The sequence below is a fragment of the Sturnira hondurensis genome, unplaced genomic scaffold, assembly GCF_014824575.4.
Source record: "Sturnira hondurensis isolate 20B ecotype Veracruz unplaced genomic scaffold, ASM1482457v3 Scaffold0002840, whole genome shotgun sequence".
Taxonomy (NCBI): domain Eukaryota; kingdom Metazoa; phylum Chordata; class Mammalia; order Chiroptera; family Phyllostomidae; genus Sturnira; species Sturnira hondurensis.
In genome coordinates this window covers 31,225,704-31,240,271 of record NW_028075471.1, presented here as the reverse complement: position 1 = coordinate 31,240,271, position 14,568 = coordinate 31,225,704, and the positions used below count along the sequence as shown (strand labels likewise).

General features: G+C 44.2%; 1 protein-coding gene across 1 annotated transcript in view; it reads right to left on the bottom strand.

Moving 5' to 3' along the window:
• The window catches only part of CPVL (carboxypeptidase vitellogenic like), a 103,965-nt gene that overhangs the window by 28,078 nt on the left and 61,319 nt on the right, over positions 1–14,568 (bottom strand). Inside the window, exons 10-11 of the mRNA XM_037041233.1 lie at positions 10,668–10,754; positions 9,001–9,174 (exon numbers count right to left, since the gene is read on the bottom strand). Coding sequence (XP_036897128.1) covers positions 9,001–9,174; positions 10,668–10,754 — 261 coding nt within the window. The remainder of the gene's footprint in view (positions 1–9,000; positions 9,175–10,667; positions 10,755–14,568) is intronic.

The following is a 14,568-nucleotide window of genomic DNA, read 5'->3' as shown; positions in this document are numbered from 1 at the left end:
GCATCCTCCTTGTACTGGACAGCACCCATAGACCTAGGGTTTGGTATGTCCCACAAAGGTAATCGGTCCCTTTGTCAACAGTTGCCAAATGACAGACGTGACTTGAAAAGATGGCCAGGTTTACAGGAGCACCCTGCAGTGCACAAGGCTGGGTTAAGCTAATTGGAAATGAGTTCACATGGGGATGTGGAAGGTGCTCCTGCAGCCTCGATGACAACAGGAGGAGGAGCCAGGAGCTGTAGGAAGGCCCTTTGCCATCAAGTCCATGTACCAGATCCCTGCTCCCCAATATTATCAACACCTCTCAAGTTCAAAAAATGGTAGGACTGCATAACACTGAGTGGATCAAGTGGATGCATCAGAGATCTTGAGGGGAGCCCTGGCTGGTATCACTCAGTGGATTGAGTGCTAGCCTGTGAACCAAAAGGTCACTGGTTTGATTCCCGACCAGGGCACATTCCTAATACAATGTATAATTCCTAATTCAATGTAAATGTCATGTAAATAATGCCAACTGGCCAGTCCCCATTTGGGGACATGCAAGAGGCAACCGACTATTTCTCTTGCACATCAATGTTTCTCTCCCTCTCTTTCTCCATCCCTTCCCCTTTTCCCAAAAATAAATAAATAAAATCTTTTTTTAAAAAAGGTCTTAAGGGAGAAAACTGGCAAGGTGATTCTCTGAGGGACTATGAAATGTCCCTTCTACTCTACTTTCCTTTATGCCCAGGACCACCCTGCTGAAGTTATCAGAAGGTCAGCAGAATAGAGGGTGACCTTGTCATAGGAGAAATTCTGGACAACCTGCAGAGGTAGCGGGGTACAGGTGTTCGGAAGCTCCCATAGGAATGTGGGCCATGGGGAGTCAGGCTTTAGAGTGTCCGGTTAGCAGAGCCCTCAGCAAGGTACAGTCCACCTTGCACTCGAGCCGGCCTTGGGATGCACCACACCCATTGACGTCCTCTTCTCCCCTAAAAAACTCGCCTTCCAGTGAGAGAGAAAGCTCTAGTTGTCTGTGAATGGAGATCCCTGTGCTTTTCTCTTAGGAGAAAACTGAGAGTGAGTAGGCACTCCTCCAAAGAGCCAGAAAAAACATTTCTGCAAGTCTACTTCCCACCTGTGCTTATCCACCGGCAGGTTTGAAAAGCAAAGTTGGTGAAAGGTTTCCAACCAGGTTGACCTTGTGAAAGGAGGAAAGTACCTGTTTGCACAACTCTCTTCCCCTTACCAAATCAAAAACAAAAGCCCAACTAATGCCCTGTGCTCTTTAGGATTTCATCCACACAGGAAGACCTGTTACCAGGCAGGTGCGAGGTTCTCTGCCCCACACTCTCAATGGCGCTATTCATCAAAGCCACCCCATTAGCCTGCAATTAGTTTTTTTCTCTCCCCAAAACACAACTTCCCCTTGTTTGGTAAGTAAAGCATCCCTTTCCATTTTCTTTGCCGAGAATGTCAAATAGGCTCAAAAGGGTTGTGCAACTCCCTGTAACAAATACGGGGACTGTCAGGAGGCTGAAGAAACAGATGTGAATATTCAGAATGGAAGAAGCACAGGGAGACAGGAAAATCAAGACGGAGGATATCAGGGGCTCCCGTCCAGGGCTCTCGTTTCAGAAAGCTTGCTTGAAGTTTCTGGCTTCCACTCAGTTACGTGTCATTCAGTGCAGAAAGCCCGTGCTGTGGGGCTGACTATCACCCAGGGACAGACTTGGGAGTTTCCCATCCCAAGCAGGTACCATCGATGGCACAGACTGAGCCACGCAGGGCTGTAGTTGGAGGACTTCTACAGAGCAGGCCAGGCAAAGCCAGGGATGCAAAGCCCTTAGGAGGAGCCCTAGAGGTTGGAACCAGGGCTTCCTGGGGCACTGAGGAGGGTGGGAAGGTGCCTTTCCATCTGGACTAATGCGGCTGAATGAAGTCGCCTGTGCTCAGGGGGAAGAGGAAACTGCAGCAGAAAGAGTGCTGGGCCTGCAGTCACATCTTGTGGCAAATGGACTCGAGGATCACAATCAGAAAAGCCGAAGGCTGGCTTTGCATTCTGGCCCTATGACACCTAATATGTGACTCTAACTTAGAGACCAAATGAGCTCCCCGGTGCCAATCCATGTAGTAAACATTAGCAAAGCTTGTGATCCTGTTTTCTTTTTTAAGTAAAAAGGTAGAACTTAACTATTTTCCTCCCTTGTGCCCAGGGAGGGCAGTGGGCACACACTGCTTTGGAGACCACCGGCTTCCAATGGTCCGGTCTTGTCGGACATTTGTGTCATTGGTTTGCATCTTCTCCTGCTCTGCTGCGACCCCTGGATTGGATGGAGAGGCCTGCTGACATTTATTGTCCACGAGCTGCTCCTCACGGTATCCACAAAAGAATACCCACCCCACCCTCTATCTTTTCAAAGTCAAGTCAACAAAGTCCGCCTTTGCTTAATAGCAGCTGGAGTTCACAGCACCTGGATTTAAATACAGTCACCCCTTGGTATTCATAGGGGATTGGCTACTGGTCCCCTGCAGATACCAAAATCTGAGGATGCCCAAGTCTCTTATGTAAAATGGTATGGCATTTTCATATAACATACGTGCATTCTCCTCTATACCTTAAATTACTCTAGACTGCTTATAATTCCTAACACATTCTAAATGCCATGTAAATAGTTGGTACACTGTATTGTTGGGGGAATAATGACAAGGAAAAAAATGTCTGTACATGTTTGGTACAGATGCAACCATCATTGGCCTAACTACATGGGACATGTCAGCAACAGCATAACTTTTCTATCGAATATTTTTGATCCATGGTTGGTCGAATATTCAGAGGAGCGCCTGTCCATAGCAGTGGCGGGCCAACTGTGTGCATTTCTGAGCTTATTGATTCTTGGATTCCCAGCAGCTGCGTAGCAAATGGTACTGCCACTCAATATCTTTCCCCTCCCACCCCCTTGCCCCGCCCTATTTGGGTGATGCCGAAATGAATCTACTTTTCCTGCTGCCATAGGTCACAAACATGCCTCCTCACATTTTAAGCATGATCTACCTTCAAACAGAAGAAAACCCTTGTAAAACAACAACAGTGCTCACCATATGAAGCTATTTCAAACAAGCCGGTCCGCGCGGCAGCGCGCAGTATCAAAGGGCTTTAAAAAAGAAAGAAAAAAAACCCCGAAAAATACACGGAGTTGCGCATTTGAACATTTCATCCCAACATAAGTTTAAAGGACAAGAAAACGTGTCAAAAGCATGGCAAGTTTGAGTGAAATCAAAGTCTGTCTTATAATATACAGTTAGTCTCTTCTTCCTTTATTCTTTGAAGTGCTTAAAAATCAAAGCCCAGACATATGTCTCATTTAAAAAAAAGCCGATGCTACTCTTGCACTTGGATTGTAACTGAAGCAGGTAAAGTGAATTCACAAGGCACTCTGCAGTATAAATGGACACTATTGATTTGCCTGTAAAGTGGCAGTTGCTTGTCTGTCCCAGGATTAGCTTCCCTCTTTTCCGCTGCGCTTCACTGGGAGTTAAGCCACTTCCTCCTCCCAGACATTTTTCACCCAGTGGTACTGGCATCCCCCACATTGTCTTCAAAGGGTTTGGAAGAAAGTCATCCCCTCAGCTTACAGTCAACAAAGCCAGACTTTTCCTGTCATGATTTCATGGAAGCTAGGGATCTAACTGCTCAGCTGAAGAACAGGCTGATTTAAGTGCTACATTTTTCTTGGTGTGCTAGACACCCATCAGATCTAGTTTCCTGGTCACTTTCTCTATTGACATTTTACTGTCGGAAGATATTATGAAGGAAAATGCCACAGGCAATTAGAATGACTGCTAAAATGACTTTGTTTTACTAGAAATATTTATCTTTCAAACTTCTAAGTCACATCCATTAATCAGGAACTGCCTATTTCTAAACGAAGACCTTTTGATAGCCTAGGACAAGTAAATAAAACTCTAACGACCTGGGTGTTAAGATTTCAGCCTGGTGGTGAAGCTGAGAAACATTAAGATCCCTAATTCTGAAGATGCAATTAGTTGAAACTTAATGAGCTGCAGAATGATAAGTGACAGGGAAATGTAACTTTATAGTTACAATTTCCTGACTACACGAACTTTTAAACACAGCAAACTAAGCCCTGCCCCAGGGCAATTTAACCTTTCAAAGTCTAATAATGTGGAAGTTAAGAACTGGCATTTGGAGATGGTGCCTCTCAAAATTATGGTGGTCTTCTCGACAACTTAGCAACAGAGACAGCCTCAAATCCACGGTCATTGTTTTTGCTTTGAATACAAATGACCTTTATGTATAGGGCTGTGGCTCCTGTTGGTTAAAATGAAGGTTTCACACAGGAAATGCAACACATGTGCTCACACACTCACATACATGCACATGCTCATGTCTTTGAAACTATAGTGCATATATTTTTAGAAAGGCAAGAACTATAACCAGACAAAGAAAGAAGTTAAAAAACCTAGTCTAGTCTTTAGCAAGAGCCTTTGCAAAAACAATGTAACCTCTCTATCAGAAAGTACTAAAGACCAGGGGGCCTCTACAAAGAGCAGTGTTTTCAAAGCCAACAGCTCTCATGGAGTATGAGTTGCATTTCTTAGATTTTAGAGATGCCCTGTCCGTCCCATGCAGCATTTTGTCACTGTTAAAATCAGGATACACCTTACAATCAGTGTATAAGAGTGGGCTGGTTTTTGTTTTTTAAAAAAATGCTGCTTGACCCTGGCTGGTGTAGCTCAGTGGATTGAGTGCGGGCCTGTGGACCAGAGGATAGCAGTTCAATTCCCAATCAGGGCAAATGCCTGGGTTGCAGGCTAGTTCCCAGCAGGGGACGCAGGAGAGGCAACCATACATTGATGTTTCTCTCCCTCTCTCCTTCCCTTCCCCTCTAAAAATAAATAAATAGAATCTTTAAATTTTTTTTAAAAATTTAAAAAATGTTGCTTGAAAGAGGAAGGAATACAGCATACATAATCAACGTAATTAGTGTAGCAAATCACTTGCAGTTACTAAAATTAAATATGAGCTTATTATAAAGACAGCGTATGGAATAAATAACAGACCATCTGTCTTTCTAGCACTTTGTACTTTTTTCTCTCCCTGCATTCCACCTTTCCTCCCTCCCTCACCCACCCTACCCTTCTCCGTCTCTCCATCCTACCCTTCCTTTCTTTCTTCCCAGTTCATCGCACACTACTACGTGATAGTTGCTATGCTAGGATAGTTGCTACACTAAATCAGAAATTTGGTGGAGGGGGCCATGATCAGGTATTGTTTGCAGGCTTTCCAGGTGCTTCTAATGCCAAGGGGCCAGAGCCCAGCACCAGACCTAGGACATGTGCAGGGAGGGACTAAATCGGTTCCATGTGGTACTGAATTCTAGCATGCAATGGAGGTGAATAAACAACGCCTACAGGTGTTTGACTTTCTCAGATTTGTCATGACTACATTCAATGAAAATGTAAGTTTGTAACAGGGTGCAGTCAAGGGGGTCCCTAAATAGGGATTTATCATGGGGTCTAGAACTCAGGGTATTCAGGAAATATTAGAAAAATATACACATACAGGAGGTCCTCACCTGACAAGTCTGAGCTGGGGGTGGGACACATGGAGCAGGACCACTGAGTGTTGTTTTGAATAACAGTTTTGCAGGTAATCTCTAGAATGGTCATTTAACATATCTATAACCTTTAACTGGGTTCATAGATACGTTAAATAGCTGTGGCCATGCTTTGAGGGGAGATGGGGTGACTTCAACCCTTGATGTTGGGGGAGGCAACTCCTCCTGGTTATAGCACCTGCCTGAGAGCTGGAGATGATTGGCTCCACACCACGGGGCTATGCCTGCCCGGACTTACTATGGCAGCCCAGTAAAGCTGGAAGAATAGAGGAATGCTGGCAGGTGTAACTGATTGTGGGAGGAGTCGGAAATGGTGTGTCCGAGGAAGATGGGTGCTGGGATTTAAACCCAAGCGCTGCAGCTATGCGCGGCTTTTTTGGAGACCACTTGACTTGGGTGAAAGTTGGGACCATGCAGCTTTAAGGTGCTCCCTTTTGCCACATGGCTTAGGAAGCAGGAGAGACTTTGCCTGGAAGAAAAGGGGGAAAGGATTCTTGCCGGTGGGCCATGAGAAGGTGCCTCATGGTTTTGGATTAACCGGGGATCATGGTGGTGACACAGCTGATGGTGCAGGAACTGAGGGGCTGCCTGAACCACGGACTTCTACTTCTTCTCCTGAGATAAGGTACCCTGGACTGGGCAGAGGGAGAAGGAAAGACTGCGCGGTTGTGGGCACTCTAAAGGACTTCAGGGGTTAAAGGACTTCAGTATTTTTAATGAAGACATTAAGTCGTTACTCTCAGTCTATATAACTTTTTGAATAAATAATAATCCCTCTCCTTGTCACCAATCTCTGGCGCTGAGAGATGTCTTTCCCTGGTGGTGGGCAAGGTGAACCTAGTACGGGGCGGGGGTGGCCCTGGAGCACAAGGGTGGGTCCGTTCAGTGATAATATATCATTCGCCTAATATATCATTCGCCTCCGCTCCCCCGGTCTGTTCTGTAACAAGTTCATAACCAAAAACCACCTGACACACAAGTAAACAGGCCTGTTCTTCCGGTCTGTTGGTCTGTTCTCCGGCCAGTGCTGTCTGTCCAGATTACTGTAGTTCCATAGCAAGTCTTCAAGTGCGGGAGCGTCATTTCTCTGTCTTGCTCTTCTCTCTCAGTATTGAGTTGGCTATTCTGAGTTCCTTGCGTCTCCAGAGAAATTTGAAAACTATTTTGTCAATATCCATAAAAGTAACTCGCTACAATTTTAATTGGAATTACATCGAATGTGTAGATCAAGCTGTGAAGAATGGCAGTTACCCGGATGAATCCTAAAAATCCTGATACCATTGTGACCTGACTGAATCATGAAGCCTTCCAATAGCCCAACAGATTATTTCTCATTCTAGTTACTTTGGAAATTACTAATCTGGTATTTCAATTTCTCCCCCACACATCTGAAATTACTGAGTAGAAAACGAGTTTGAGTACGCATCCCTATAGCTTGTTATGAGAAAAGGACAATATTTCCACGCAGTCCATCCGGAGACTGATGTACTGAAGGAGTTCTATTAGTTCCCCGAAACTGAGGAAGGCCCTCCTTGGCCCATCAGGGATACCCTGCAGGGGCTCAAATGAATGCAGCACTGGAAAAAGACCTTCGGGTTCCTATGAATAGAAACACGTGCACTATTTTCTATGACAAGATAGCACTGAGTCTTATGTAAATACCCCTTTGAGGGCCCTAAAGGTCTAAGCCAACCTATATACGTTGTTCTGATTCCACTGCATATACATGGAGGTCCACCACCATGGCAGACCAGCCAGAGCTGGTGGCCGCCCTGCGGGCTCTGCCAGCAGAGGAAATGAATATGCTGCTTTCACAACAGCCGCTTGGAGGTGTGCCCTCGGGCGGACGGAATACTTTATTCTCTTTCTTTATGAAAATGTGGTTTATCTGTCTCACTAATCTATTCTCTTTTGTTCGGACACCTGAGTTAGAGTTTCAAAGTTTAGGAGATACTCTGATTTCATTGGAATTCATATTGGTGGGTGCAGGATATGTGGGAAACAGGGGCAGAGGCATTTAAATGTCTTTAATCAATGTATTCTCACTCTATGGCAATTGGCCAATATCAGGTGAACCAATGGCATAAACTCTCCTTGGCTGAGGAAGGAATCACGTTCTAGTTAAATACATAAAGTGGGAACATGTATCTCCCAAGGGCACCAAAAAAATGTGCTCAGGAACTTCCCTGTTGTGCTCTCCACTCTGCACGCCACTGACGTTAGATTATTTTCAAAAACTGTTGTGCGTCCAGAGATGCGAACTCTATACGAGAGGCAGGGCCACAAAATAGACCTTCTAGGTCTGACACCAGTAAACACAGGCTAGTGATTGTGCATTTGGCCAGCAACACCCTGGACGGTACTGAGAGTTGTGCAGTGAGCATCCCCAAGGACACTACTCTTAACCTAGACGTTGTAGAAATGAGTATCAGAAAATGGCAGTAAAGAGTTTAGATCCAATGAAAGCAGTATATGAGGACAGGTTTTGACAGATGGGAGGGAGGTATAGTGAAGAGAGACTGGCTTTTTTCTAGTTGATGCAAAGGTGTGTTAGCCCCTGGCAGCTCTAGTTTTTGTTTGTCCCAACATTATTCTTGCCTCCACCAGGAAAGAGAGAGAAAGTGGACCGTCTCATGGGGTGGTCTCCTCTATCATTTAAACACACTTATCCTGCACAGTTGCCCCATAAACCATGCCTGGGGCGGAGGGTAGCAGCCCTGGAGGATCCGAGGAGATGAGAATAGAAGTGGGGGGAAAAGTGCACACGATGACTTTCCCTACTTCACTTGCTCGTGGTGTCCACCCTCTTCGTTAGAATTTGAGAGTCCAGGCGGTACGTACTGCTCCCCCAGGTAACTCAGTGGCAGGCATTACACACCTCCGAGGATCCTTCTGCGTTCGCTTCAAACTAACACCCTGGCACAGTGTTTGGCTGGATGAAGATACTAAGAAAACTGCATTTAAGCAACATAAATGAAGTCAACTGTTAGGAAAAAGACACTTTTTGAATAACCAGTTGATTTCATTCATCCCTGACTTCACTGGGATCAATGTAATACACCAAACAATAAGGGGGCATTGCCTTACACAAGGCAGCACCCTCTCATCTCCCCTATAATTTCTTTTCACAAGAAAGAGTGAGAGGTGGCGCGTGCCTAGAATTTCATTGCAGGAACTATCAGGGTAAGTGATTTCATTAGAAAGAAAAACAACAAAACGTTTCATTCAAAGCATTCAAACAGCGAGTGGATTGTTATTTATATTTGTAAAGCACCATAACAGTAAACATAAATAGAAGTTGGAAGAAGTAGAAAAAAGTCACCTCTGTTCCGGATAATCTGAAAAGTTCCTAAAATAGTGACTGAAATAGCTTTCTTACCTTATAATTATTCATAAGTTCAACCAACTGTGGGGTAACTGACGAGAACAAGTCTTCCCGCAAGTACTTTCTAACTTTGGATCCATCATTAAAAGTCCGATTTCCCACATGGATGGCTCGTCTCACTTCCGAGAGGGCCAAAAATTTCTTAAAGTAACTGTATTCCTCAGGTTTCTGGTAGAAAAGGGCATCAGAAAGATATCAGGGAGCACGAAGAGCTCAATGCTGTCAAACTTTCAAATTTCTCACGACACACGTCACAATGAACGAGATAGGACACAACTGCTCATTGCCTCCACCCTGAAAATCTTAACCTGGGGGTTTTGTGTTAATTTAAGTTTTACTAACAACAAATCTGGACGCTCTGATACTCTCGGAGCCAATATCCAATGAGCAAATGCTGGATTTTCCCTTTTTAGAACTTAATCTTTTGCATTCTGTAACTCCAATGAACAATCCCACTTGAAGGGAATACAGGGAAAGTGGAAGTGGTGAGATTATCAGAATCAATTGCTCCTCGCCTGAGGGTCTACGGGAAGACCGAATGAGCACAGGGCCCAGGGGGACAAACTGATGATTTCTTTTCTTTGTTCTGTTTATCAAAACCACACACACCCCAGAATCAGCTGACTATCATTTCGGGGGGGGGGGCAAAAGATAGAATGTAAAAACAGATGATACTTTCTGAGGCACATGAGACAAAAGAAAAGTTACCCATGAGCCTCATATTTAAAACAATACTGCATGCAAGTCTCTGTAATATTCATTAAACTAAAATAAAAAGGATTAAATGTTTTAAAAAGTTAAACAAAAGGATGAAAAAAACTCATCAGAGTTTTGAGATGGACTGTTTCATTCATCAGCAATAATTTTTGCTAACTGTGGATTATTACTTTGAAAAAAATCAAATAAAAAATGTTGTCTCTTCTGATAGTGTATATTTTTTTCTCTTGGTAAACTCTAAAACCACACAGCTGGCAAATTCTTCTGTTAGTAGCTTTAAATTTTATTTACAAAATAGTTCATAAATAAGGTAATTTTATAAACAGAATGTATTGTCCTATACACTAGACAAAAAGTACACTACCCAAACCCCCACTTTGGCTCACTTTGCCTTATTTGATTAATTCTAAACAAAAGACATCAACTTTGGCCTACTTTTATGAAAGAAACTACTTGAGTACTTTGAGAAATACTCCAGTAGGCCCAAGTGAGGCCCATACTAGATGCAAGAAACATCTTAAGGTATAAGTAAGACAAAGCCAGTATTTTTGCAAAGATTTTGGTGGTTTTGATGATCTAAGCTGTCTTAAAAACAGAACAAGTAATGTGGGCATTCAGAAGAAACTCACTACAGGCTTGGAACCCTGGGACCTGATGCTCAGAAATGCGGTCCTAGCCTATGTTCTTCACAGAGGAACTTCTGTAAACAAGCTCTTTTGGAGGGGAAATTGTGTTAATTAGAGCTTGTTTTGAGTTATGTGAAATATCACACATTCTCGATGGTCAGAGGGGGGAAAATCCTATAGATTAAAAGACCAAATAATGCAATACAGCTTGGCCATATTTATCTAATATAAAGTCAACTATATTTCCCCAATCAAAGGAAGTTTGGTTTTGCTAAAAGTTTTAAGCCAACACTATCATGGTTTTTAAAATGTCATTACCGTGCACTGTACAATGTTAGCCAGATGAGGACACCCTGTGACATTCTTCAGGTAAGAATGGTGACCACTTACTAGTCTTTCAAATACCTAGGTTGGGAGAGAAGGGAGAAAGAAAGAAAACATCCAGGTGAGTGAAATTGCACAGGTGTTTGTCATTTCACTTCTTCAATAACTATTTCACCTTTTCACTCTTCCATTCAACAGCTACTTACTACACACCTCCTCTGTGCTAGACACTGTCCTGGACACTGGGGAAATAGTAGTGACCAAAGACAGACCAAAAGTCCTCCCTTGTGGAGCATATATTCTAGAAGGGGACAATAAACTAGCATTAATTGGTAAGATAAGTAGTATGGTAAGGAGTGATAAGTGCTAAGGAGAAAACAAAAAAGGAGGGAAGGAGAAAGTGTCATGGGAACACATGAGCATGTGTATATGCATGCACTTATGGGACACTTACAAAGTGGCATTGGAGCAAAGACCTATTGGAAGGAGCAAGCAAGCCACACAGACACCTAGGGCAAGCACATTCCAGGCAGAGGAAACAGCAAGTCCAAGGCTTCCACTATGAGAGTGAGCCTTGTTGGGGAGGGTTGCCATGATATGGATCATTGACCACTTGGCCACAGTATGAGGAGAGAGGACAGAGGATATCTATATGCATGCATACATGTGGAGCTGAACTTTAACTCCCAGGTCATCAGCAAAGGGTGAGAGCAGTCAGCTTGGTTGTCAGCTTTTTTCCAGGCACGTTCAGCTGCTGAGGGGTGGCATGGAATGGTTGAGAGGTGCATTCAGCAGAAAGAGCTAGAGGAGGTGCCAAAGGCTTGGAACTGTGTATAATCACTGACCTTGACTTTAAGTTGGGTCATCAAAGAAATTAAGACTTGAGAGCATTAGGGATCATGGAGAGGTAGTAAGATCAATGAACAAAAAGATAACATGGCTGCATGATGGTTGGTGGAGTTGGTATACTCACAGATGTGAGCTAGGAGGATGGGAGGTAGTTGGAAGATGTTTGAACCTGAGATTGTGGAGCAGTTGTTGGCTTTTGGTGGTGATGATGGGAATGAGCAGCTAAGGTAAAGAAGAGACGAGATCCCTGAAAGGGAAGAGATTCAGGAACTGAGGGACAAATTACTAACAGAATCACGAATGTGGATACTGCAATCCCCAGGACAAGAGTGATGCCGGAGAGAGTGACGGTGAAGAGGGTGATCAAATATGTTCAAAGAATGGAAAGGAGGAAGCCAGGGGTGGTAGGTAACTCTAAGAGCAAGTGGTGAGAGTTGAAGCGCATTGCTTTAGGAGAGGGAACATGAACTGGAAGCAGCAATGAGGAGTCAGGAGGATACTTCCTCTACCTGTGAACCATGGGGTACAAAGTAGGGAAGGGAGGAAAACAGCCCCGACTTGAGAGGGCAAGCAGCAGCATTGGGGAGTAACAGGTGTGGGGCTAGAGGAAGAAGAGGAAGGTAAAGTCACCAGAAGAGACTGAGGACTCGGGGAGTTTTTGGATGAGCCATAAGGGACTGTTGTAAAAGGACTTTAAGAAATGAATTTGGAACACTTTCAATACCATCCATCAAGTATAAATGTAGGCTTCTTACGAGGTAAGATATTAGTATCCTAATTTTACCAGTGAGGAAACTGAGGCACATAGAGGTCAAGTCTTGCCAAGGACAACTCCTGAACGATGTCAGAGGTGAGGGTCCAACTCGGCCCCTGACCCTGTGTGCAAACATGCACACAGACCAGCTCCCCAATGGCCAGACCACAGTGGCTCCCACTTCATGATTCTTTCTGGACATGCTTTGGGGTTTAACTTAAAATTTCATCATCTTATTAGAGTACTATGTTTTTCAAACAGGATGCAACTTAAATTTATCCAAGTTACTACTGCCACAGGTTTAGGGACCAAGTATTATATTACAAGCACGATCACTGTGGAAAGTGGGGGATGGCGTGGGTAATAGGTATGCCTTTGCAACCTTGGCTCAGGGCCACTGCCTCTGGCTGTGCAGACTGTGCAGAACATGGGGGTGTCTGGCTGAGGGGTGAGATGGGGCAGACAACCAGCCAAAGTCCTGCTTGCTAAACTGGGTAATCCGGCTTAGGTCCACGTATGAAGAAACGGGCACTTCTTACCCTAGTACAATGGTGGCATCTGCCTGCCAAACCCTAAACCCACAGGACTGTGTCAGTCCAGAGTGTCCTTTTCTCATTTGTCTACTCAGAGGGGACAGCAGAGCCTAGTAGTAGTCCTGAATGCTTGCAGCATTTTTGGAATTCATCTTTAGAAATTATCCTCGACACCAAGGGGAACATAAACTTGACCTTTAAGAACGGATTTAATTCCCAAGAGTCAAAAATCATTGCCTGTCAATCAGATAAGGAGGGTGGTCCAGACCTGCGAAATACAGTTTTCATTCAAAACTTGGCTCACACAGAGAACTCTGTGATCCAGAACCCTGTCAGGGGGAGCGAAATAATATAGAACCAAAGATGGGTTTGTGTGCATCTTGCAGAATCTTTAAGATGTCCCGGGACTTTTACAGAAAGTCTCAAAATTACCACAGAAGAAATACTGGGGTGGGAACTGGGGGAGGAAGGGCAGTTCTAGCCCCAGACCACCCACAGCCTGTCAGGCTTTGGGCAATTGATTGCATCCCTTCAGATGGGTGCGTGTGTGTCGGGAAAGAAGGTGATCTCGCACGTTCCCTCCAGCTCTGAGCTACTGTTCTTTAATTAACTAAATCATGTTAAGGGATCAGAGCATCAGTCTTCATTATTTAGGCTTGAGATGTTGAAACCCAGTTTCTCTTGGGTTTCAGGATTTCTTGCAGCTGCCATGGCACACACGGAAACACATTCGACCACTACTTGCTGACTCCCCTATCATTTGATCCACTTCCTTTGAAAAAGCAAAGGTCGTTATGTTGTAATTCATCACTCAAGATATTGGACCAGTGGTCGGAGAGACACTGCATACCTTCAAGGGTTTGGGGGTTTTGTTTGTTTGTTTTCTGATGAATCTCGTTCAAGAGAGACCCTACTGAACCTCATGGGCCATCTTCTCATTATCTCTGATATACAACATACTCGAACTTTTCAACAGTGTCACCGTGTCATGTACAACAAACATTGTTTTCAGCTTTCTTTATCCCTTCAGGCCTACGAACTGTTCTTGCTCTTGGCATTGCTTAATTACTGTATGCTTTGCCAACCCCATCAAATGTCTCACTTGCAGATTGGTCTAACATGATATACATTTTGATAGGATTTCTAAATTCTAATGACTTAGTCCTTTCCCCCTTTTCTGCCTACCATAGTGCAGGGCCTAAAATCAGCCTTGAAAATGCTGTCATTGTGAGTTAAAGAATGGTCTCACACATCCCCAGTAAGATCTATCTTCCTTCACATTTACAACTGGGCAATCGCGCGAGAAATTCTGAATCTACATTCTGCAGCCACAGCAGGTGTCCTGATGAAGAGAAAGGGGAGACGCGGGGCATCCTGTGGATGGATGGCTCTGGGAGTCCTGAGCTGAGTCCAACTGCACAGCTGGCTACTATCAAAATTCATAGCCAGGGCAGTCACTGCCACTGCACTGGGGGATTCCAGGTAGTGCCCTGGCACCCACTTGCAAACTGGAGCATAATTTATGTTACTCCCCTTCTCCCTAAGTTTGTGTGTCTTCTGTTTTGGTCTGAACCAGCTGATGTGCAGTGCCCAGAAGACCATTAATATCAGGCCTCAGTCTTAATAACAATAATGCTGTTAGAGAAACTGTTATAGGATGTGCTTCCAATAACAAAAAAAGATTAAAGACCTCAAAATTCAACTCCTGCCTCCTTTGCTAACATGTCAAACATGACAGCCCTGGCATGGAGGTGGCACC